The sequence below is a fragment of the Salmo salar genome, chromosome 14 (genome assembly GCF_965601325.2).
Source record: "Salmo salar chromosome 14, fSalSal1, whole genome shotgun sequence".
In the NCBI taxonomy this organism is placed as follows: domain Eukaryota; kingdom Metazoa; phylum Chordata; class Actinopteri; order Salmoniformes; family Salmonidae; genus Salmo; species Salmo salar.
Genome location: NC_138304.1, coordinates 12,054,996 through 12,080,253, shown reverse-complemented (window position 1 = coordinate 12,080,253; position 25,258 = coordinate 12,054,996). Strand labels below are relative to the sequence as shown.

Sequence of the window (25,258 nt, the reverse complement as noted above, 5' to 3'; positions counted from 1 at the left end):
AACCTAGAAGTGACAAAAGCATGGATACATTTTTCTGCATCATTTTTTGGACAGAAAGTTTCAGATTTTTGCAATGTTACGTAGATGGAAAAAATCTGTCCTTGAAACAGTCTTGATTTGTTCATCCAAAGAGAGATCAGGGTCCAGAGTAACGCCGAGGTCCTTCAGTTTTATTTGAGACGACTGTACAACCATCTAGATTAATTGTCAGATTCAACAGAAGATCTCTTTGTTTCTTGGGACCTAGAACAAGCATCTCTGTTTTGTCCGAGTTTAAAAGTAGAACATTTGCCGCCATCCACTTCCTTATGTCAGAAACACAGGCTTCCAGGCAGGGCAATTTTGGGGCTTCACCATGTTTCATCGAAATGTACAGCTGTGTGTCATCCGCATAGCAGTGAAAGTTAACATTATGTTTCCGAATGACATCACCAAGAGGTAAAATATATAGTGAAAACAATAGTGGTCCTAAAACGGAGCCTTGAGGAACACCAACATTTACAGTTGATTTATCAGAGGGCAAACCATCCACAGAGACAAACTGCTATATTTCCGACAGATAAGATCTAAACCAGGCCAGAACTTGTCCGTGTAGACCAATTTGGGTTTCCAATCTCTCCAAAAGAATGTGGTGATCGATGGTATCAAAAGCAGCACTAAGATCTAGGAGCACGAGGACAGATAAAGACCAGGGAGGTTTTCCAAGGCCTCACAAAGAAGCATAAACATTGAATATTCATTTGAGCATGGTGAAGTTATTAATTACACTTTGGATGGTGTATCAATACACCCTGTCACTACAAAGATACAGGTGTCCTTCCTAACTCAGTTGCAGGAGAGGAAGGAAACCGCTCAGTGATTTCACCATGAGGCCAATGATGACTTCAAAGCAGTTAGGGTTTAATGGCTGTGATAGGAGAAATTGAGGATGGATCAACAACATTGTCGTTACTCCACAGTACTAACCTAATTGACAGAGTGAAAAGAAGGAAATCTGTACAGAATAAAAATATTCCAAAACATGCATGCCGTTTGCAACAAGGCAGTAAAGAAATACTGACACAAATGTGGCAAAGCTATGAACTTTTTGTCCTCAATACAAAGTGTTATGTTTGGGGCAAATCTAATACAACACATTACTGAATACCACGCTCCATATTTTCAAGCATAGTGGTGGCTGCATCATGTTATGAGTATGCTTGTAACGGGACTTGGGAGTTTTTCAGGATAAAAAAGAAACAGAATGGAGCTAAGCACAGGCAAAATCCTAGAGGAAAACCTGGTTCATTCTGCTTTTCACCAGACATTGGGAGATTAATTCACCTTTCAGCAAATAATCTAAAACACAAGGCCAAATCTACACTGGAGTTGCTTAACAAGAAGACAGTGAATGCTCCTGAGTGGCCGAGTTACATCTGTTTGAAAATCTATTGCAAGACCTGAAAATGGTTGTCTAGCAATGATCAACAACCAATTTGACAGAGCTTGAAGAATTTTGAAAATAACAATTGGCAATTGCTGTACAATTCAGGTGTGGGAAGCTCTTAGAGACTTACCCAGAAAGACTCACAGCTGTAATCACTGCCAAAGGTGCTTCTATTTGATCCATTTTTAATTCAGGCTGTAAAACAACAAAATGTTGAATAAGTCTAGGGGTATGAATGCTGTACTTTCTGAAGACACCTTTATGGAGAATGGTTGTAAAGAACCTTTCTCAATGTGGTCAGCCATATTATATTTAAAATTCTGTAAGTGTTAATAGACAAGTTGAGATATCGCTGGAAGAGCTGGGGGTCCCTGAGGAGATAATTGAGAACCACTGATTGATTTAGTCAACTGTTCTCAACTGGCACCAGGCCATATGTGAGTCTTTCACACGACACCGTCACTGGCCGTAGTTATATAAAATAGCATAACACAACACATTAGATAAACAGGAATGACACTCTCACTCACGGTTACACAAAAAGAGCTGTGAGCAAACCAGGCCGAGCCTCCTCCCCTACATTTTAACTATCACTAAAAGAGCAAAGGACCCTTTTGTGAACTGCAAAGAACAATTGAAGAGCTCAAAGTGTTCTTTGAGTCATTATGGGTCCACATAGAACCATCACCCTTCCCAAAGAACCCTTGAGGAACCCTCATTTTTATGCATTGAGAGACTAAACCAGGAAGTAATCCAGGAACTGCAAATAATGATACCTTGAACGGTCCTATGTTGTCCCTGTCAATGACGATGTTTCTCCCATCATATAAACAGTGGACATATTTTGGGGTGAACCTGCCTTTTAATGGTTTTGACCCTTCCCAGGTATGCTGACCGCGCCAAACAGATCCGCTGTAACGCCGTCATCAACGAGGACCCCAACAACCGTCTGGTGCGTGAGCTGAAGGAGGAGGTGTGCCGACTCAAGGACCTCCTCTACGCCCAGGGCCTGGGAGACATCATAGACAGTGAGTACCTACCTACACACACACACACACACACACACACACACACACACACACACACACACACACACACACACACACACACACACACACACACACACACACACACACACACACACACATACACACACACACACACACACAGGATGAGAGCCATACAGATGTGTGTGTGAGTGTCTCACACACTCTTCTCTCTCCTCTTTCCTCTCAGCGTATCGATGTCCCGATCCTGTGATAGCTGGTTTGAAAAGTGTGTATATTCTAGCAACCCCCCCCGCTTTGCAGCTAACTGAAAATAAAGCTAAACCTCTACCATACTAAAATCCTATAACACCCCAGAGCGATATGGAAGGACTCCAACCCAAAACCCATCTAAAAATCCATAAATCCAGTACACACTGAAGAAAAGAAACTCAGATTTTTACTGTCCACCTCTTGGGGACTGGAATGCGTCTCAAAAGTCTAACATGGCATCTTCTCCTCATCTCCTTTTTCTTCCTCTGCACTGATCTGCAAACATGGGATCGGTGAAAGCAAGATGGTATACTCCTCTAAGAGAATAGACTTTCCCCTTTCCAGTCCTTTCAGATCAGTGTAGATGAAGATGGGGGGGGGGGGGCATTTTAGACTGTTGGGATGCAGCCTGTGTTACACTCTGGTTCTCTGGGTGTGTAGCTATCTGATTGGACGCTCTGCTTCTGTAGAGGGTCTTTGATATGCCAGGGTTCTTAATGTGGGCTCTGGCTAGGGCTCTAGAGCTCTGCTGCCTTACTTCTAATTCACACTGCTTGCCCTGCATAATTGTCGCTTGCGGGATAAATTTAGTTTTTGGGAATTGCATTGATTTTAATTGAATAATACTTTCACAGCCTTTCAGCCTGGAGATTATGCTGCAAGTAAGAACTAAACTACATTTATTCTAGATTGGCTGCCCTATATATCATATGACATTGCTTGTTTTTAGCTTGTTACTGTATGTATTTTGCATATGACTGGCAGAGAAAAGCGTTTGCTCTCTAACTTCTCGTATGCTTTGCATATCCATCAGTGTAAGTTGCTCTTTTCTCGCTCTCTCTGCAATGCCTTTGGTAAGCACCTGTCTCTGCTTCTACGATACATTTTTTTTGAGCTCTCTTCTTCTGTTTTTACTCCTCCCTTGTTTTCCCTTTCTTCCTTATGTCCACTTCTCTGCGTTTTTCTCTCCGCCCCCAATGTCTCCTCCTCCTCACCTTCCTGCTGTTTGCTCCCTCTCTTTCCTTCTCTCCCCCACACACTCCCGCTCTTCTTCTGGCAGACTTGTGCGATTACAAGAACTTTGTCAATAATCGCCAGGCTGTCAATCAAACGGGTGATCTATCCACAGTGACCAATGCCATGACTGGGATGAGCCCTTCCCCCTCTCTCTCCGCCCTGTCCAGCCGTGCGGGCTCCATGGCAAACCTGCATGACCGCATCTTCAGCCCTGCCTCCGAGGAGGCCATAGAGAGACTCAAGGTAGGGAGGAGGAAGGGAGGGTGAACTTAGGTAGTGAGTGAGTGAGTGAGTGAGTGAGTGAGTGAGTGAGTGAGTGAGTGAGTGAGTGAGTGAGTGAGTGAGTGAGTGAGTGAGTGAGTGAGTGAGTGAGTGAGTGAGTGAGTGAGTGAGTGAGTGAGTGAGTGAGATGGAAGGAGAAAGAGACAGGGTGGGAAGGAGAGCGAGAGGAGGAGAGGAAGGGCAGTGGAGAGATAGAGGGATAGTTAGACAGCTGGGGACAGATGGAGAAAGAGATCAGGGAGGGGAACCAGGAGGTTAGAGATAGAGAGAGATGGTAAGGGTCATGGAGGCTAACCATAATGTTATGGCGTGTATGTACCATGCCAACTTAGACATTTGTCGTTCTTTTCCCTGTAGGAAACAGAGAAAATCATTGCTGAGCTCAATGAGACATGGGAGGAGAAGCTGCGCCGTACTGAAGATATCCGGATGCAGAGGTGTGTCAGACGGATTTAACCTTTAACCATTATCCTTATCTGAATCCATCTGTCTCAAATAACTGTGGTTCTCTGCTATCTGTAGGGAGGCCCTACTGGCTGAGATGGGTGTGGCCATGAGAGAAGATGGAGGCACCGTGGGCGTGTTCTCCCCCAAGAAGGTCAGAACCCCAGTACACCCCTTATGGCAACTGTAGTGAGATGTACTACAGTACCCACGATCCTCTGTACATGATATCCATTTCCATCATGCTACAACAACCCCTGTCAACAATATTTCAACACAAAATGTCAACATATGTGGAAGCAAAGTCACAATGTTCTTGTCTTCCTTTTAGACCCCTCACCTGGTAAACCTGAATGAGGACCCACTGATGTCTGAGTGCCTACTCTACTACATCAAAGATGGGACCACCAAGTGAGAACTACTCCTTAATCTGCAGGAAATGTGTACCTCTTTTGTATTGAAGTGGCCTCCAGTCCTGTAGTACAGTACAGATGGATTTGGAGTAAGGAGACAGCTGTTTAAGTTGACTACCTGGATTATCAAGGACAAAATGGTCATGTGAAGTGGGCAACGATAGTTCCTTCAGAATTTGAAGAGTGAAACAGTGTTCTTACAAGAAAGACATCTATGTAAAGCAAATCAATCTACTCAATATCCTATGCATTTTTCCCTCAGGGTTGGACGTGAAGACGCCAAAAGTCGCCAGGACATCGTGCTCAGTGGCCATTTTATCCAAGACGAGCACTGCACCTTCAGTAGCACCACAGGCTCCGGGGGAGAAGGTGAGACTGAACTGACCAACTGTGGACGAACCATGATAGTTTCTAGTAGTTCTAGTTCTATGAAAAGAATCTAGCAGATTTTGCTTGCGTGCACCAGAGGTTATAGGGTCTGTAGAGACTGGGACTATTGAGACTGGGTTATGGACTAAAGAGACTTGGACTAGTGAGGCTATATTTATAGTAAATTATAAACTGGGTGGTTCGAGCCCTGAATGCTGATAGGCTGACAGCCGTGGTTTATCAAACCGTATACCATGGGTATGACAAAACATTTATTTGTACTGCTCTAATTACGTTGGTAACCAGTTTATAAAAGCAATAAGGCATGAGGGGGGTGTGATATATGGCCAATATACCACGGCTAAGGGCTGTTCTTAGGCACGACGCAACGCCATATAACACACCCCCGTCGTGCCTTATTGCTTTTCTAAACTGGTTACCAATGTAAAATGGTTAGCATGGCAACTACTTTAGCTATCTAGTAAACTTGCTAGCTACTTCCGTGAATGTTGAACATGTTTCTTCCGGCAAATGAACACATTTCTAGGGCAAATGTGTTAAATTATAACCATGGTACAAAAGGGATAATCAACTTGGGCCTCTGTGCGTTCTCTGGAAAATAGTGTAACACCGTGGAAGGTCAGTTCCATTCCGCTAGCGCTTCGTGGAACACGCCTTCCACGTCATTCATTATTTTCCAAAGAACGCATAGCCCCTCGTTGACTATCCCTTATGTAATCACAGCAGAAAAAGACAATAGTTAGCCGACCAGTTGCCTTTTACCCTCTTGCCTTTGCCTACGCAGTCTTTGGAGATCACAGCTCATTGAGGGCAAGCAAATGATCCATTCAGTACATGTACATCAGGGCTGCCCAATTCCTGGTCCTGGAGGGCCAAAACACTTCTGTTTTTTTGTTTCTACGCGGTAGTTAATTGCACTCACCTGGTGTGACAGGTCTGAATTAGTCCCTGATTAGAAGGAGAGGATGAAAACTCAAAGTGTTTTGGCCCTCCAGGACTGGAATTGGGCAGCCCTGATGTAGTGTAAGAAAGGGAGGCATTGTAGAATGGCCAAATGTTCACCATCCCCGGTGGTTCTTGTCTGTTGATGATGATGACACAGGGAACGTCATCCTGGAGCCCTGCGAGGGGGCGGAGATCTACGTCAACGGGAAACTGGTGACCACGCCTACTCTGCTTCGTTCAGGTAAGGCTTAAACCCCTCAGCATCTTCCACTAAGTACGGGAAAAGATATACAACAGACACAAAACATACTGAGAAACACTACACTGATTTTAATTAAATATTTTGTATTTGTCTTGGCATGAATCTGCTTCCATATACAACATCATAAATACACAAAGAATCACCATAGATGATTCACACTTGAACAGTCCAAGGTTAAAATCATTACAGTTTTTGACAATTGCTTACAGATGATTTCTGAGACTATGGCTCCTCGTCTCTACACACAAAACCCCAAAACACACACGCACAACATGCAAAACGTCACACATCTCTTGCAAAACCAAACACTTTATTCAAAATGATTTTAACTCTTCTCAAAGTGGTGTTTTTGCATCACAACTCTACACACAAACCATCAAATGATTAGCTCTTATACACGCCAACTACACACGGATGTGACAAATGGAAAACACTACCATCTTGTGTCTTTTGCATGTTCAGTGGAGTCCACGGCAGTTTGTCATAGCACTCACACGTACACGTATGTGCACAAATATATAGAGTATGTATGCATATTCAGTATATATTCACACTATAAACAGAAATGTAAAGGGGGAAAAAAAATCAAATGTATTTCTTTCTCAAAACATTGTTTTCATCATCCTCCTTGTCCTCGTCTTCCTCTCACTCCTCTTCCTCTAACTCTCCAAAATTGGCCTCCTTTGTTGTCCAAACCAAGAAAGACAACCTGAAGCCTATGTATAGTGCTCAAGCTCTGATTTATAAGTGAAGAAATTAGCTATAAGTGTTTTCACACGTGAGCACTGGACGTAGGTAATCGGTAAATGAGTGTGGCATTTTGAAGACCTGTTAGTTTTGAATGATGTGTCTAATGTAGAGAACTGTATTTAGTGTTTTGCAAAAAGTGTGTTTTACAATTGCAAACTGAGTTTAAAGCCGATAATGTGCTTGCAGTTTTGCAGACTTGGTCTGAAGATTAGGTACGTGAGTTAACGGTTTCACTGTGTGCCTCAAGTATCGCTTTTAGTGTGTAAGAGATTGTAAAAAAAAACTGTAATAGGTTTATGACATTGATGAAATGACTGAGGTGTAATGAGATTGACCTGACTCCTGACCTCAGGAAATCGCATTATCATGGGGAAGAGCCACGTGTTCCGCTTCAATGACCCGGAGCAGGCGCGGCAGGAGCGGGAGAGGACCCCCTGCGCTGAGACCCCCGTGGAGCCCGTGGACTGGGCCTTCGCCCAGAGAGAGCTGCTGGAGAAACAGGGCATCGACATGAAGCAGGAGATGGAGTCAAGGTACGATAATCGATGGACTGCCTTTGGCAAAGCACCAGCTGGAATAACACATCATCCTCTTGTATGACTTTGTATGACTTTGCTTGAAAATTATTTGCTATAATTTTGTTTGCAGGCTTCAAGAGTTAGAAGATCAATACCGCCGAGAACGAGAGGAGGCCAGTAACCTTCTGGAACAACAGCGACTGGTAAGACAGGCCACTAAGAGATACCCCTTAAAAAGCTTATCTTTTGTTTTTATAAATACAGGTAACTGCGTAAATAAAGGAAACACTTGAGTAAATGAGGGACACAAAGTATATTGAAAGCAAGTGCTTCCACACAGGTGTGGCTCCTGAGTTAATTAAGCAGTTATCATCCCATGCTTAGAGTCATGTATAAAAATGCCCAGTTGCCCATTATTTTCCTCTACCATGGCTAGAAGACGACATCTCAGTGACTTTGAAAGAGGGGTCTCAAATTAGCATAAGTAGGGGGTTTAAAGGGTGTTTGTCTCAGTCACCAGATCTCAACCCAAATGAACACTAATGGGAGATTCTGGATTGGCATCTGAGACAGAGTTTTCCACCACCAGCAACAAAACACCAAATGATGGAAGAATGGTGTCACATCCCTCCAATAGAGTTCTAGACACTTGTAGAATCTATGCCCAAGGCGCATTGAAGCTGTTCTAGCTGCTCGTGGTGGCCCAGCGCCCTATTAAGACACTTTATTGGGTGTTTCCTTTATTTTGGCAGTTACTTGTATATGGAGACACACAGTGACCAGTTTATTAGGTACACCCATCTAGTACCGGTCAGACCCCTCCTTTGCCTCCAGAACATCTTGAATTTTTCGGGGCATGGATTATACAAGGTGTGGCGTTCAAACGTTGCTCAATTGGTATCAAGGGACCTAACATTTGCCAGGAAAACGTTTCCTACACCACTGCCGCCAGCCTGTACCATTGATACCAGGCAGGATGGGACCATGGACTCATGCTGCTTCCACCAAATCCTGACTCTGCCATCAGCATGAGGCAACAGGAACCGGGATTCCTCGAACCAGGCGATGTTGTTCCACTCCTCAGTTGTCCAGTGTTGGCGATCACGTGCCCACTGGAGCCGCTTCTTCTTGTTTGTAGCTGATAGGAGTGGAACCCGGTGTGGTCGTCTGCTGCAATAGCCCATCCGTGACAAGGACCGACGAGTTGTGCGTTCCGAGATGCGGTTCTGCACACCACTGTTGTTAGGACTGCCACTGGACTGGATGTCTTTTGTCTCACTATTCTCAGTAAACTCTAGACACTGTCGTGTGTGAAAAGCCCAGGAGGCCGGCCGTTTCTGAGATACTGGAACCGGCGCGCCTGGCACCGACGATCATATTACGCTCAAAGTCGCTTAGATCATTAGTTTTGCCCCTTCTAACGTTCAATCGAAGAGTAACTGAATACCTCGATGCCGGTCTGCCTGCTTTATATAGCGAGCAATGGCCACGTGACTCTGTCTGTGGGAGAGAACCTTTTTCGTGAACGGGGTGGTGTACCCAATCAAATCAAATCAAATTTGTGTAGACCTTACAGTGAAATGCTTACTCACCAGCCCCTAACCAACAATGCAGTTAAATAAAAAAATCTAATCAAAATAAATACTATATATATATATATATAAAAGAGATAAAAGTAACAAGCAATTAAAGAGCAGCAGTAAAATAATAATAGCGAGACTATATACAGGGTGGTACCGGTACAGAGTCAGGGGGCAATGCAAATAGTCTGGGTAGCCATTTGCTTAGATGTTCAGGAGTCTTATGGCTTGGGGGTAGACGCTGTTTAGAAGCCTCTTGGACCTAGGCTTGGCGCTCCAGTACCGCTTGCCGTGCGGTAGCAGAGAGAACAATCTATGACTAGGGTGGCTGGAGTCTTTGACAATTTTTTAACTGGCCAGTGAGTGTATGTAGCCGTTATTCTGTCATGTGATTTGATGTGTCTGTACCGGGGTCTCTCCCAGGACTATGAGAGTAAACTGGAGGCCCTGCAGAAACAGGTGGACAGAAACTCCCGTTACCTGGAGTCCCCAGACGAAGAGGAGGAGCCTGAGGAGGAAGGTGAGACATTGATTGACAGTTACCCATCTAGAACAACCTTTATCAAATGTTTACAATGATTTTGAAATAAAATATCTATTTCTGAGGTAAGGCCAGAGAATGGAGTATTTCCTTAATTATGGAATGTTTTAAGTTTTTCCCATAGTTCCGTGGACACAGCGTGAGATGGAGCTTGCATCCTGGGCGTTCCGTAAGTGGCGTTTCTACCAGTTCACCTCCCTCAGGGACCTGCTGTGGGGCAACGCCATCTTCCTCAAGGAAGCCAACGCCATCAGTGTGGAGCTTAAGAAGAAGGTACACTGTCATTAAATACAATCTATAAAGTAGAACAAGGATTTAGTGGTGAAACTGTGAGGTATCAGTCAAATGAAACTGCGTTATTAATCAGTTCAGTCAATCTACCAAATGAGTGTACATCGAATGAGTCTATTCTTAGAAAACTATGAATCGATTCAATGAGTCAGCAAAGACTGGTATTGCGAAACAGTGCCCCGGCAAAGTCACTGAATCAGATCGGCTCTATTGTGAAACGGTTCGATGAGTCCGCGAAATGAGATTTGAATTGACAACAGCGATTTTTGTCGCTAACCTGCTCACATGCTAAAATGCTAAAAGGGTCCTCTCCTTTACAGGTCCAGTTCCAGTTTGTGCTGCTGACAGACACACTGTACTCCCCGTTGCCCCCGGACCTGCTGCCCCCCAGCGTGGCCATGGAGCGGGAGAAACGGCCCTTCCCCAGCACCATCGTAGCTGTGGAGGTCCAGGACCAGAAGAACGGCGCTACACACTACTGGACCTTGGAGAAACTCCGGTATGTGTGTGCGGGAATTGTGTGTGTGTTTGTACAGTATTACTATACTTGTGAGGACCTTGACATTAGACTGTGTGAGTGCGTTTCTGTCTCTGAGCATTTGTTCCGGTTATTTATCTATGGCTTTACGTTATGATATGTGTCTCTGTACACGCGAGGCCCTGGTATGTAGGCCTATATGGACTTACCCAGTCTGCGTCAACTTTACAGTGTCTGTTGCTATGATGTGCTCTGTCCTGATCGTGTGCGTTGTCTGTGCTGCCCCCTATAGACAGAGGCTGGACCTGATGAGGGAGATGTACGACCGTGCGGCGGAGGTGCCCAGCAGCACTGTGGAGGACTGTGACCAGGCCCTGACCGGAGGAGACCCCTTCTATGACCGCTTCCCATGGTTCCGTCTGGTGGGCAGGTCAGTCACCGTCCCAATTCCTAGTCTTTTCAAATGTCATTCCCTTACTTTCTTGAGGTAATCACTAAGTAGCCAGTGGTTTCCTAATAAGAGCAAAAGGATGGAAACAGATACAATACAATACACTTATCGGAGGATGCACATGATAAATATTTGAACAGGGCCAGGGTCAATAATCTTGCCCCACTAGAGATTACCTCAACATTCTACGACGGTCCTCTGCTCTGAAATGATTGCCCTGTGTCTGATACCGCTCCTCCTCTCTATCTCTATCCCTCTCTCCCCCTCTATCCCTCTCTCCCCCTCTATTCCTCTCTCCCTCTCTATCCTTCTCTCCCCCTCTATCCGTCTCTCCCCCGCTATCGCTCTCTCCCCCTCTATTCCCCTCTCCTCCTCTATTCCCCTCTCCTCCTCTATTCCTTTCTCCCCCTCTATTCCTCCCCCGTCCGCAGAGCCTTTGTGTACCTGAGTAACCTGCTGTACCCCGTGCCGCTCGTGCACCGCGTGGCCATCGTCAGTGAGAAGGGAGAGGTGAAGGGCTTCCTCAGGGTGGCAGTGCAGGCCATCTCAGGTACCAGCTACTGTGCCATATTGTCATGTCTATATCCTTTTATTGTGCGATAAATTGTGTTAACCTCTCTGGGATATGTGGGACGCTAGCGTCCCACCTTGACAACAGCCAGTGAAATTGCAGGGCACCAAATTCAAAACAACAGAAATCTCATAATTAAAATTCCTCAAACATACAAGTATTATACACCATTTTAAAGATAAACTTCTTGTTAATCCAGCCACAGTGTCTGATTTCAAAAAGGCTTTACGGCAAAAGCATACCATACGATTATGTTAGGTCAGCGCCTAGTCACAAAAAAAGCCATTTTCCAGCCAAAGAGAGGAGTCACAAAAAGCAGAAATAGAGATAAAATTAATCACTAACCTTTGATGATCTTCATCAGATGGCACTCATAGGACTTCATGTTACACAATACATGTATGTTTTGTTCGATAAAGTTCATATTTATATCCAAAAATCTCAGTTTACATTGGCGCGTTATGTTCAGTAATGTTTCTTTTGGGGGTGATTTTGCAGAGAGCCACATCAATTTACAGAAATACTCATCATAAACTTTGATGAAAGATACAATTGTTATGCATAGGATTATAGATAAACTTTTCCTTAATGCAACTGCTTTGTCAGATTTCAAAAAAGCTTTACGGTGAAAGCACACCATGCGATAATCTGAGTACAGCGCTCAGCCACCAAAACAAGCCATACAGATACCCGCCATGTTGTGGAGTCAACAAAAGTCAGAAATAGTGTTATAAATATTCACTTACCTTTGATGATCTTCATCGGAATGCACTCCCAGGAATCCCAGTTCCACAATAAATGTTTGTTTTGTTCGATAAAGTTAATCTTTATGTCCAAATACCTCCTTTTTGTTTGCGCGTTTAGTTCACTATTCCAAATGCACAAGTCCAGACGAAAAGTCAAAAAAGTTCCATTACAGTTTGTAGAAACATGTCAAACGATGTATAGAATCAATCTTTAGGATGTTTTTATCATAAATCTTCAATAATATTCCAACCGGACAATTCCTTTGTCTTTAGAAAGGAAAGGGAACGGAGCTCGTGCTCACGGCCGCGAGCGATAAACAACTCAAGGCTTTCAGCCAGACCCCTGGTTCAAACAGTTCTTATTCGCTCCCCTTTCACAGTAGAAGCCTGAAACAACATTCTAAAGACTGTTGACATCTAGTGGAAGCCTTAGGAAGTGCAATCTGACCCCATAGACACAGTATATTGGATAGGCAATCACTTTAAAAAACTACAAACCTCAGATTTCCCACATCCTGGTTGGATTTTTCTCAGGTTTTTGCCTGCCATATGAGTTCTGTTATACTCACAGACATTATTATAACAGTTCTGAAAACTAGTGTGTTTTCTATCCAAATCTACTAATTATATGCATATTCTAGCTTCTGGGCCTGAGTAGCAGGCAGTTTACTCTGGGCACTTTATTCATCCAAGCTACTCAATACTGCCCCCTGTTCCCAAAGAAGTTAACATACAGTATTAGACACAATTGTTTAGTGTTTTGTAAAGGACACCCAAGTGGGTGCTGAGAGATTAGTGAATTGCTGTTTGATAAAAATGGCCTTCAAAACGGATGAGATTACAACATTTTTATTGTCTCTCCCCAGCTGATGAAGAAGCCCCTGACTATGGTTCTGGCGTAAGGCAGTCAGGAACCGCCAAGATATCCTTTGAGGACCAACAGTTTGAGAAGGTAGAATCAGTAAGAAATTATACATGAACTTGAATACTTGCCAAATCGCTGTCTGCATTCAGTATCTAGATTATGAAAATGCTGTGTCATTATTTAAAAGGCCATGTGTTTGGCTGGTCAGTTCCAGACAGAGTCGTGTTCTGGCGGCATGTCCCATTCTAACACCTCTCATGAAGAGCTACGCTTCGTGGAAGGGGAGGGACAGAACTCTGATATAGGAGCTGACCCTGACGAGGTCAACAACAACACCTGTGCAGGTAAGGAGATCCTACCAATCATGTTGTTTTTCGATGACATAATTGTGGTGGTAGATATGAACAGCACAAATGTGTTTCGTAGGGGAAGACTTAACTGAAAGGTCATGTACTTATAATTTGTGTAAGTCATGGTGCAGGAGTAAAGCACTGTGTCTCCCCGTCATACCGTGTGCAGGACTGCAGGCATTTCCTGTCTTTATCATGTGTACTTACCATGACCACAGACTTGTCCCCCATCACAGCCACACCAGAGGTCCCCAGGAGCCCACTGAAGGGTGGTCTGGGTCTGGAACTGCCCCTGGAGAAGGCCCTGTCCCACCTCCACATAGGCTCCACCTTCACCTTCAGGGTCACAGTGCTGCAGGCCTCCAGCATTTCCGCTGAGTATGCTGACATCTTCTGCCAGTTCAAGTAAGTGCCTCCCATTCATTCAAGCCCTTTCATTTTGTTGTATTTTAGCTTTGACCAGGACAGTTTTGGAGGTTTTAGATAGACTTGACAAGATGTCAGTGAGGAAAAGTGTTTTGAATGATGATGATGATGCATAAAGAGGCATTTGTTTCTAAAATCTCTCCTTAGGAACATCTGCAAGTGCCAGTGGTTCAGGTACTTTAAGAATGTAAACTCCCTGAATTCAGGGAGTACCATGGGTATTGGACTAGTTCTGAATATGTTTTTACCTTGTAAATGTGTCTGTGGACTGTTTAGAAACAAAACATTTAATGTCGTACCATTCAACTCCATAGGCGTATGTGTGAGTCCGGTCGCTAACCAAGGCAGTACGACCTTGAGAGCACAGGCAGCGATGTCTTGCGTGTTTTGGCCTACCCAGATCAGTATGTTGCAACCCCTCGTGGGGTTCCCTGAAACCCAACACCCATACTATTCCATTGATGTCCATTGATGTGAGTTTAATCTCTCTATGATGTTCACACTGGGGTTTAAACCGCCCAACATGAAAAAAATAGAACTGAAGAATAGAACTGAAACAAGGCCACTTTCTCTTGATCACAGCCTGACGAAAAGCTGAAGTTAGAACGTCTCTGCGTCACATGGCAGAACAGTCTGTCGTCACTTCTATAATAATACTAATAATACATTTGATTTGCATCTTTCAAAATACCCAAGGACCCTTACAGAGTAAGAAAAAATTGCTAATACATAAACATGACAATACTAAAAGCAAGGCGCATGACACCCAAAAAATGGACAAAAAAAATAACAGCAACAACAGCGACAAAGTCATCAAGGCAGTTCAAATTGAGAGGCTAACTTCAACAACCTCTGCATCCCTTACACGATAAGAAGATTAAAAAGACAAAAAAACAGCTAGACCAAGGTTTAAAACGCACTAGGAGTTCAGGGGTGAGAAAGTTCCAGAGAGTGGGGGTGGCATTGCTGAAGGCACAATCCCCCATGGAGCGTAGTCTGGAGAGAGGGGGGTGACCAGTAGGCCAGAGACAGAGGATCGAAGGCTGCGGATGGGGGTGTAGATGTGTTGCATGTTGGAAAGATGGAAGGGAGCCAAGTCATGCATGGATTTGTAGGTGAGGAGAAGGAATTTAATTGGAAGCCAGTGGAGGTGGAGAAGTGTGGGTGTGATGTGCTCCCTGGGTTTGGTGCGGGTGAGGAGTCTTATAGCTGAGTTCTAGATATACTGAAGTTTGTTGAGGGAGCTGTCAGGGAGTCCATTGCAATAGTCCAGGCGTGAGGTAATGAAGGCATGTATAAGGGTTTCAGCAACTGAGTCGGTAAGTGAGGTGCTGAGACTGCCTATGTTCTTGAGATGGAAGAAGGCAGATTTTGTGATGGTTTTAATGTGGGCATCAAAGTGTGGAATCGAGGATGACCCCCAGATTATTCACTTGAGAGGTAGGACAGATAGAGCAGCCGTTGACGTTAAGGTCAAACTCCTCAACCTTCTTCAGGAGAGATCTGGGTACCACCAACATAGCTTCTGTCTTATCGCCGTTGAACTTCAGGAAGTCGAGCTTATCCATGTTTTTATTTATTTTAGACAGTTGACAAGTGGGTTTGGAGGGAACATAGATTTGTGTGTCATCAGCGTAACAGTGGAATTCCAGACTGTGTTGACGGAGTATTTGGCCGGAAGGGTACGATATAGATGATGAAAAGGAGTGGCCCTAGGACTGAGCCTAAAACGCCTGATTTGAAGGGACTCAAAGAGGGACTGGAGTTGGCAACCTACAGTCGTTACGTGACAGTAGTAGCTTATAGATCATGGAGAAGGGAGCTCTCGGGTTATGACCTTTATTGATGTTAGAGTAGTGGGTAGACTTGGCCTTGTGGTGAGCGTCAGGGTTCTCATGGGACTGAATCAGTTCAATCAGGGGGGTTGGAAAGATGAAATAGGGTGGCCACGTGGTCAGAAATGGTGAGGTTCAGGCCACACATGTCGGAGGGATCTATGGCCAGTGTAGCACACCAGGTCCAGGTTGTAGCCTTTGACATAGGTTGTAAAATTCACATGCTGGAGTGTACATGAACGTTTAAGTCCCCAAGCAGCACATGGAGCAGGAAGATGTTAGCGCCTTAAGTCTTGAGTGGAAGAAAAGGGAGAATATGGGAGGCCTGGATATCAAAATGAGGAGCGCTAGTTTGAGCGCTAGGCATTCAAATGAGGTCAGATTGTGTACCTGAGTTATAGCCATTTTGAGGTCTGATCGCGAGGTTAAAAGACAAACATTCATAAGGTTTGTTGCCAGGTTTCAGTCAAACACATGACATCAATTGCATTTTCTGTGATGAGCCCCTCTGAGAACAGCCAACCCGACGCACAATCCTTTAATAACGGTGAGACCAGAGGGAAAGGGGGGCTTTATAGCGACACTATTGGAATTGATACAGTTCAATGGAGAAGTACCCGATTAGAGCCACGTCCAGTGTTGAATGTGCCAGTTACATCCATAGAATTGTTAGAGCAGAAATCCCTGCGGCAGTCACTTGACCAAGCACCAAGCCGCCGATGGACACTCGGAAGAGCTCGATAAGCGAGAGTCTTGCTCACTGCTATGCCAACCAAAAGGCTAGCAAAGCAAGAGAGGTGATAGCGCTGTAGACATGACAGCAACAGTAACACATGTCACTGCCAGAGTAATGAGGATGTGGGAAAACAATCCAGGATGGCTTGTTTAGGTGCAGGGAGGCAGAGTCTATGAAATGGTGGCAATTTTGTACTGTCACTAAATATGATCATATCTATTTGACAGTTATAAGGAAGGAGAAATCTTATAGTTAGTCATTTATAATTTGATTGTTATGTGTAGAAAGCAAATGAGTCATTTCAATTCCTCAACTTTATTTCCTATTTTCATCATATTTTGACTATGTACTTGAGTTTGTCTCCTCAGCAATTTACAACGATTTTTATTTAGGCAGGAATCTACATTTTAGAAGACATCTAACACGCTAACTATTTTAAAGCTATGCTATGGAAAAGGGCGGCAGGTAGCCTAGTGGTTTAGAGCATTGTGCCAGTAACTGAAAGGTTGCTGTCTAACATCCCTGAGCTGACTCTGTGAAAATTCTGTCTGTGCCCCATAAGCCAAGCACCTTCCCGTAATTTCTACTGTAATTCTCTCTGAATAAGAGCATCTGCTAAATGACTCAAATGTAAATGCAAAAGCCTTGTCGTTCAAGACCTTTCACTTCTCTCTTTTCTTCATCCAGAAACGACTCCATCCTCTCTTGGTTTAAACAAACAAAATTCTTATGGTTAGTGTTATTCCTAAAGTAGACTCGTCTGATGGTGCAAGACAAGTGTCCACCAAATGTGATCATAATCAGTGCGGCATATTGAGAGTAGTCAATAGTACATAGTAGTAATGTAACAGTGTCGTAGTTTTAATATATATGTATAGTGAATATGTACGCATATTGATTGAATGTGGTTTCCCTACTTCCAGCTTCATCCACCGACATGATGAGGCTTTCTCCACTGAGCCACTCAAGAACACCGGCAGAGGACCTCCGCTGGGATTCTACCATGTACAGAATGTAAGCACTGACCAGAAATAACATTGCTATTCATTATTATTATTATTATTATTATTTCTATGATATTACCATGAATGAATCATGAATTACAGATTGTTGTTGTATTGCCTTGTATTCATCCTATTGTCGCTGGCCTTGTTAAGGGACTTTATTGATAGCCTACCTCGCTTTTGATTATCTATTAGATCACGGTAGAGGTTACCAAGTCGTTTGTGGAGTACATCAAGACCCAGCCCATCGTCTTTGAGGTGTTTGGCCATTACCAGAAGCAGCCATTCCCACCCCTCTGCAAAGACCTCATCAGGTGAGAAAACTGGACTTTCCCTCTTCTTCTTCAAATGATCCCGTTTCACTGTCTTGCTAAAGTAGACCATTTTAAAAGTTCACACTTCTATTTCAGTCCCCTTCGACCTTCTAGGAGGCAGTTCCCAAGGGTCATGCCCTTGTCTAAACCAGGTGAGTGGTTTATTTGGTATGTGTCTCTTTCTACATCTTTGAGAAAGTGCCAGCCACCAAGCTGAGCAAGTTGGCACTGCAGCCATTTTGTACGAGAATGCTAACCAGATATTGGTTAGTAGTACAAATGTGACGGCCCATCCCAAATGGGGCTTATGACAAAAAATGCTTATGGCCAACCATCAGCATGGTCAACCCCTCCATTATCTCAGCCAATCATGGCTAGCCAGAAAGGATCCTGTCTTTTTCCCTATTTAGCTCAGTGCTTTCTCCTTGGCTAAACTCATAATTTAATATTTATATTTACAGATCCCATGCAAGTTTGCAATTGAGGCACATGAAAGTTCACATGTTCAAGAAGGCATTACTGGAGAAAAAATTTGTAAAATATTTATATATGTTTTATATATAAACTCAGCAAAAAAAGAAACGTCCTCTCACTGTCAACTGCGTTTATTTTCAGCAAACTTAACATGTGTCAATATTTGTATGAACATAACAAGATTCAACAACTGAGACATAAACCGAACAAGTTCCACCGACATGTGACAAACAGAAGTGGAATAATGTGTCCCTGAACAAACGCGGGGTCAAAATCAAAAGTAACAGTCAGTATCTGGTGTGGTCACCAGCTGCATTAAGTACTGCAGTGCATCTCCTCCTCATGGACTGCACCAGATTTGCCAGTTCTTGCTGTGAGATGTTACCCTGCTCTTCCACCAAGGCACCTGCAAGTTCCCTGACATTTCTGGGGGGAATGGCCCTAGCCCTCACCCTCCGATCCAACAGGTCCCAGACGTGCACAATGGGATTGAGATCCGGGTTCTTTGCTGGCCATGGCAGAACACTGACATTCCTGTCTTGCAGGAAATCACGCACAGAACGAGCAGTATGGCTGGTGGCATTGCTGGAGGGTCATGTCAGGATGAGCCTGCAGGAAGGGTACCACATGAGGGAGGAGGATGTCTTCCCTGTAATGCACAGCGTTGAGATTGCCTACAATGACAACAAGCTCAGTCCCATGATGCTGTGACACACCACCCCAGACCATGACGGACCCTCCACCTCCAAATCGATCTCCTTGGTGTAACGCTCATTCCTTCTAAGAAAAATTGTGCGTTCCTGGTGTAACTCGGGCAGTTGTTGTTGCCATCCTGTACCTGTCCCTCAGGTGTGATGTTCGGATGTACCGATCCTGTGCAGGTGTTGTTACACGTGGTCTGCCACTGCGAGGACGATCAGCTGTCCGTCCTGTCTCCCTGTAGTGCTGTCTTAGGCGTCTCACAGTACGGACATTGCAATTTATTGCCCTGGCCACATCTGCAGTCCTCATGCCTCCTTGCAGTATGCCTAAGGCACGTTCACGCAGATGAGCAGGGACCCTGGGCATCTTTCTTTTTGTGTTTTTCAGAGTCAGTAGAAAGGCCTCTTTAGTGTCCTAAGTTCTCATAACTGTGACCATAATTGCCTACCGCCTGTAAGCTGTTAGTGTCTTAACGACTGTTCCACAGGTGCATGCTCATTAATTGTTTATGGTTCATTGAACAGGTATGGGAAACAGTGTTTAAACCCTTTACAATGAAGATCTGTGAAGTTATTTGGATTTTTACGAATTATCTTTGAAAGACAGGGTCCTGAAAAAGGGACATTTTTGCTGAGTTCATATTTTTTTTTAAACATCCCTAGCTTCATCCACATCATTGTGCTGGCGTGTCACAAATTTTCAGACACATTTCTGACCTTCTCTTTCACAGTACCAGCCACCAAGCTGAATACCCTGACCCGTTCCACGGCCGGCCCATGCCACTCCAAATATGACCTCATGGCCTTCTTCGAGATCTGTGAGCTGGAGGCCAATGGAGAGTAAGTATTGTCATGTCTCTGACTATGATTAAATTATATGACATGCTATTTTATCAAATCGATTATCTAACATTTAATTGATTACGTGATTGAATTAAACCATGCAACAATTAAACCATTAATAACCTGGGGCACCACAGAAGCATTAATTTATATAGAGCGGTTATCTCCCGAATCCACTCTCTTAAAGATCTGAAGATCTTTTATATCAATAGCAGTCAATTATTTAATCGTCACCTTGATCGGTCTCGTTCTGATTGTCGTAAGTACTTGGTTATCTGCACGAACCCTAGCTAACAAGTTGAATCAGCAATACACAAATTGGCTTAATTATTTATTTACTAAATACCTAAATAATCACACAGAATTACATATATATACACAGGATAGATCACACATCGATTACTCATCATGTCATGAAAAGCCCCTAGTGGGCTAACCCGATATGACTGCTGGTTAAACAAAGGAAGGGGGTTGGGTTTGAATGAAAGAGCAGGAAGACTGAGGGACAAAGGGATTGGGTCTCTATCGGACCTTGAGAAGCTTTGCTACCGTAAATACAGAATCTTATGCATTCTAATAACCGCCCATTCGGAAAAGGAAAATGCAAGATATATATTTACTCTGAGCTGCGTTTCGATAGATGGGTCGAAGATGGAAGACTGGTTTACCCAGCAGAGATCGCCCATTGTCCTTTGAAGAATCTTTCTGGTCCTAGTGTTGTAGAGCGGATACGTTAAAGTACCTTGTTGTTCTTAGGAGATGTCTGTTCTTTCCTAGGTCACGTACATTTACAGCTGCAGCTGACAACTCGACGTCTAGGAGGTATCACTTCTTCTTTAGTGAATAATAGTTCAAAGTTCATACCAGCTCGTGCTGTATTCTGGCTGGTCTAGTCGAAATTCACCATTCCAGTGTGGTGATTGTCACCTCCATGTTGAAATTCGCCCTTTTAAATGTACGGACACCAGTCCTCACGTCATCGGGAACTGTACTGGGGGAGAGAAGGGCGTGTTTCATAGTTCTCAACCAATGTCTGTTCACTTGAGTGTGGCCACTGACTGGGACTACGTTTTACTATGAAACAATGATCTTATTTAGGAGGCAAAAATTACATTTAATATTTTCACAAATAGTTTCATATTTAAACATTTAAATTGCACAACAATTCCATGTGAATCTGATAGAATGTGTAGACTTACAATTTTTTTTAAATCACCTTTATTTAACCAGGTAAGCTAGTTGAGAACAAGTTCTCATTTCCAACTGCGACCTGGCCAAGATAAAGCAAAGCAGTGCGACACAAAAAACAACACAAAATTACACATGGAATAAACAAGCATACAGTCAATAACACAATAGAAAAAAAATAAAGTCTATATACAGTGTGTGCAAATGTCGTGAGGAGGTAAGGCAATAAATAGGTCATAGTAGCAAAGTAATTACAATTTAGCAAATGAACACTGGAGTGATAGATGTGCAGATGATGATGTGCAAGTAGAAATACTGGTGTGCAAAAGAGCAGAAAAAAAAATAAAAACAATATGGGGATGAGGTAGGTAGATTGGGTAGGCTATTTACAGATGGGCTATGTACAGCTGCAGCGATCGGTTAGCTGCTCAGATAGCTGATGTTTAAAGTTAGTGAGGGAAATATACTTTCCAAGATACAATTTATGTCGTCCTATCATCAGATATAATGTCCCAGAAAACAACTGATCTAGCATCATATTCTTTAAGTACCAACGGACACTTTCAACTGGTTGAGAAAGGGAAATATTGTTCCATTCCCCAACCTTTTGATGTTACCATACTTTCTCTACGTTCACAAAGGGCTTTCCAATAGTCCATTCTGTAGAGTGGAGAGAAAAGGGTAAAGGTAACGTCATGACAGTACGTTATTTTGGGCGGCAGGTAGCCTAGTGGTTAGAGCATTGGGCCAGTAACCGAAGGGTTGCTAGATCAAATCCCCGAGCTGACAAAGTAAAATCCTGTCATTCTGCTCCTGAACAAGGCAGTTAACCCACCGTTCCTAGGCTGTCATTGTAAATAAGAGCTTTGTTCTTAACTGACTTGCCTAGTTAAATAAAACATTTGTTCTCTTTTGTTAAGTTCTCTCCAAAGCACCTTGAAAAATATTTTCCCTTCTTCATGGTCATTAAAGCTGCAATATGTCACTTTTTGGGCAACCCAACCAAATTCACATAGAAATATGAGTTATAGATCTGTCATTCTCATTGAAAGCAAGTCTAAGAAGTGGTAGATCTGTTATTGTCGTGGACGAATCAGAATTAGTTGGGTAACAGATAATTAAGATGTTATATTAGTATAATATGCTTATTTGAGGTACTTGTCATTAGAAAGTGTCCATTGGACTCTGGTGTCTTTTCAGTTGCACGTCTACCGTAGCTGGGGCTCAGACACTTGGGGCCCAGAGAGGGGAGAGGTCAGACTTGTCGTCATGGGAATGTGTCTTTACCTATTTCTTAAACCATGTGAAGGGATGCGTGATTAATGGGGAACCAATGACTTGTCTCCACAATGTCTGTGAGCAAGTCACTCCCTCCTTTTCTTTATTGTGGGGAGGATTATGGCAGTAAATGGACCCTTGTATGTCCTCTCTTAGATCTCACACTTATCCTGTGATAATATATGGCCTAGAGGCTCACTCCCCCCAGTGAGCCTGTCCAGGAGTGGGGTCAAGAGGGGGTTTGCTTGAGATGGGAGTATCTAGAGTTGACAATTGATATATGCCATTGGATGAAATAGTTCTGTTCAATACCGTACCAGGGAGGGACGGTTCTAAGGAGACCAGATACTGGTCTATACCATTAATCCTGTTGACATAGCAGTTACTGTCTGATGTGTTTTATTGATATCTGTCATACAAAACTTAACCTTTGTGAACTGTTACTAAGTATCTGTGGTTTGTGAATGTACGTTGAAGGGGGTGTATCGTTGCTATAAAAGATCCCTGTAGCCATTGGGTAATCACTTTGTACAATGATTCATTCGAGAGAGTGCATTATTGGGGGTCAAGAACTTTTGCAAAAGTATCTTAAGTATTAAAGATGTAGTTTAACTCGGACTGGTGTGTTTGTAACTCCTCATTTGGTAATGTGGAAATTAGCCACCACATTATACATGCACTACTTCTATGCTTCCCATTCTTAAATTTTGTCTTTTACTTTCTGTTTTGTACACCAGCTTCAAACAGCTGAAAATACAATATTTTTGGTTATGGAAAATATATTTCATAGTGGTTTAGATGGTACAATGATTCTCTACACAATGACTGCTTGTTTTGTCACATAAACTGAAATTAAGCAAACTATTAGAGTTTTTGCAACCAGGAAATTGTGGATTGATTTCTACACATTGCACCTTTAGCCATTGAAATTACAGCATTTTCTCACCAAGTAATTTCATGGTAAATACCAGTGGTAATAGAACTGTAAAATAAAGCCTTACTGACAGTTTAGGGTCATTAATGTGTGTCATTGATGAATATGCAATTTTTTTGTCCTTAGCTACATCCCTTCAGTGGTGGACCACAGAGGGGGCATGCCTTGCCACGGAACCTTCCTTCTTCATCAGGGCATCCAGCGGAGGATCACAGTCACCATAGCGCACGAGACAGGAAATGACATGGAGTGGAAGGAGGTCAAGGAGCTGGTGGTGGGTGAGTACGGATGAGAGTAGACAACAATGACATGTGCACAGTAAATTAATCTTTACCGCACATACAGATCCCACAGATCCGTCTTTACAGCACATAAAGATCCATCACTGACCTTTTGACCTCTCAGGGCGGATCCGGAATACTCCAGAGGCTGATGAGACCATCATCGACCCCAACATCCTGTCTCTCAACATTCTATCTGCGGGCTACATCTGGCCCTCATATAATGACAAGTACGTCCCCTCTCCTCTTTCACAGCTAGTTCCTGTACACACTGTAATACATAATAACATGGTTGTGTATTAATGGCCTTTTCCATAATGGAACGTTTTGAGTATGTTTGTTTTCTCTCGTTCTCTTTTTCTCATTTTCTTTACCGTATTCTTTTTTTTTTGGACCATATTTTGGCGTTGAAGACCACATGTATTTTTATCCAATGTTCTATTGTGTTAATGTTTCTTCATTTTTGCCACTTTGTTACTGTAAAATCCACAGCCAAGTTGCTTGCTTATAACTTCTCGCCCTTTTCTCTTCGCGCTTCGCTGTACGGCAGTGTGTCCCTGGGAGTTGACTATAGGTATAACACACAACCTTTCTCCTTCTCCTTCTCTCTTGTCAATTGTATGTTCCCTGAATCAGCTTTCTGTTGTTGTTGTCTGTTTCCTCATGCTTTCATTTGACTTCACTCTAAAAGGTGAACTCAAAGGTGTTTGTTTCTATCCTTGTAAATATGTGTATATATAGTTTGTTTGAGTGCCCCTTGTTTTTGAGGGTCTTGTGCAACTTAATCATTTTTTTCACTGATATGCTGATGGAGAAAAATCATATTACATGTCTCCATTGACAAAATGAAAACAAGTTCTATACACTAAACCCCTGTAACGTTTGCCTGTATGTTGACTGAACAGGACCTTTTACCGATTTGAGGCGGCGTGGGATAGCTCCATGCACAACTCCCTCCTCCTGAACCGTGTCACTCCCTATGGAGAAAAGATCTACATCACTCTCTCCGCTTACCTAGAGGTAAACGCATCAACATTTGAACCTAAACATTACATCTAAACCGTAACCCAAGTAATATCGGCTTGGATTAAGTGAGTTCTGATTTGGATACATTTTGTTCTAACTTTCTTCAGATGGAGAACTGCACCCAACCAACAGTGATCACCAAAGACTTCTGTATGGTGTTCTACTCCCGTGACGCCAAGCTCCCCGCCTCACGCTCCATCAGGAACCTCTTCAGCACCGGCTGTCTCAGGCCCTCAGAGAGGTTCAACCTTCTTTCTGGAACTCTGAATCTGAACTTTATTTCTATGTTGTTTATAGAGTAGACACAACTCATTCTCTCCCCTCTCTCTCTCTCTCTCTCTCTCTCTCTCTCTCTCTCTCTCTCTCTCTCTCTCAGTAATCGTGTCACTGGAGTGTATGAAGTCAGTCTCTGCCATGTCGCTGATGTCGGAAGTCCCGGTAAATTAAAGAATGACACAGTTGAAGCTTGAGAAAAATGAACGCTCCACCATGTTGTCACCCTTACACAATTTGTCACAAGCACGGATGCCGCATGTCTGTCATCCTGTGTACATCAGAACCTTGATTTAACCACAGGGCATATCACCAAATGATCTCTTGGCAGTATGTATCTGTTATTCTACAGGCATATATGAAACA

At 43.3% G+C, this 25,258-nt stretch overlaps 1 protein-coding gene across 14 annotated transcripts in view; it reads left to right on the top strand.

Moving 5' to 3' along the window:
- Window positions 1-25,258, top strand: part of LOC106568769 (kinesin-like protein KIF1A) — a 63,792-nt gene that overhangs the window by 18,646 nt on the left and 19,888 nt on the right. The window contains exons 13-42 of one of the 14 annotated variants that reach the window (XM_045693859.2): window positions 2,312-2,454; window positions 2,663-2,701; window positions 3,321-3,347; window positions 3,746-3,945; window positions 4,342-4,421; window positions 4,507-4,582; window positions 4,760-4,839; window positions 5,104-5,210; window positions 6,334-6,417; window positions 7,541-7,721; window positions 7,837-7,909; window positions 9,710-9,806; window positions 9,952-10,100; window positions 10,439-10,617; window positions 10,889-11,026; window positions 11,479-11,597; window positions 13,231-13,316; window positions 13,438-13,573; window positions 13,798-13,984; window positions 17,264-17,308; window positions 17,500-17,590; window positions 17,776-17,894; window positions 17,973-18,046; window positions 19,801-19,909; window positions 23,439-23,590; window positions 23,718-23,823; window positions 24,144-24,167; window positions 24,499-24,613; window positions 24,727-24,860; window positions 24,996-25,057. In XM_045693859.2, coding sequence (XP_045549815.1) covers window positions 2,312-2,454; window positions 2,663-2,701; window positions 3,321-3,347; window positions 3,746-3,945; window positions 4,342-4,421; window positions 4,507-4,582; window positions 4,760-4,839; window positions 5,104-5,210; window positions 6,334-6,417; window positions 7,541-7,721; window positions 7,837-7,909; window positions 9,710-9,806; window positions 9,952-10,100; window positions 10,439-10,617; window positions 10,889-11,026; window positions 11,479-11,597; window positions 13,231-13,316; window positions 13,438-13,573; window positions 13,798-13,984; window positions 17,264-17,308; window positions 17,500-17,590; window positions 17,776-17,894; window positions 17,973-18,046; window positions 19,801-19,909; window positions 23,439-23,590; window positions 23,718-23,823; window positions 24,144-24,167; window positions 24,499-24,613; window positions 24,727-24,860; window positions 24,996-25,057 — 3,212 coding nt within the window. Of the gene's footprint in view, window positions 1-2,311; window positions 2,455-2,662; window positions 2,702-3,320; window positions 3,348-3,745; window positions 3,946-4,341; window positions 4,422-4,506; window positions 4,583-4,759; window positions 4,840-5,103; window positions 5,211-6,318; window positions 6,418-7,540; window positions 7,722-7,836; window positions 7,910-9,709; window positions 9,807-9,939; window positions 10,101-10,438; window positions 10,618-10,888; window positions 11,027-11,478; window positions 11,598-13,230; window positions 13,326-13,437; window positions 13,574-13,797; window positions 13,985-17,263; window positions 17,309-17,499; window positions 17,591-17,775; window positions 17,895-17,972; window positions 18,047-19,800; window positions 19,910-23,438; window positions 23,591-23,717; window positions 23,824-24,143; window positions 24,168-24,498; window positions 24,614-24,726; window positions 24,861-24,995; window positions 25,058-25,258 lie in introns of all 14 variants that reach the window. The other 13 variants (XM_082960728.1, XM_082960727.1, XM_082960726.1 and 10 more) reach the window with 13 other exon arrangements.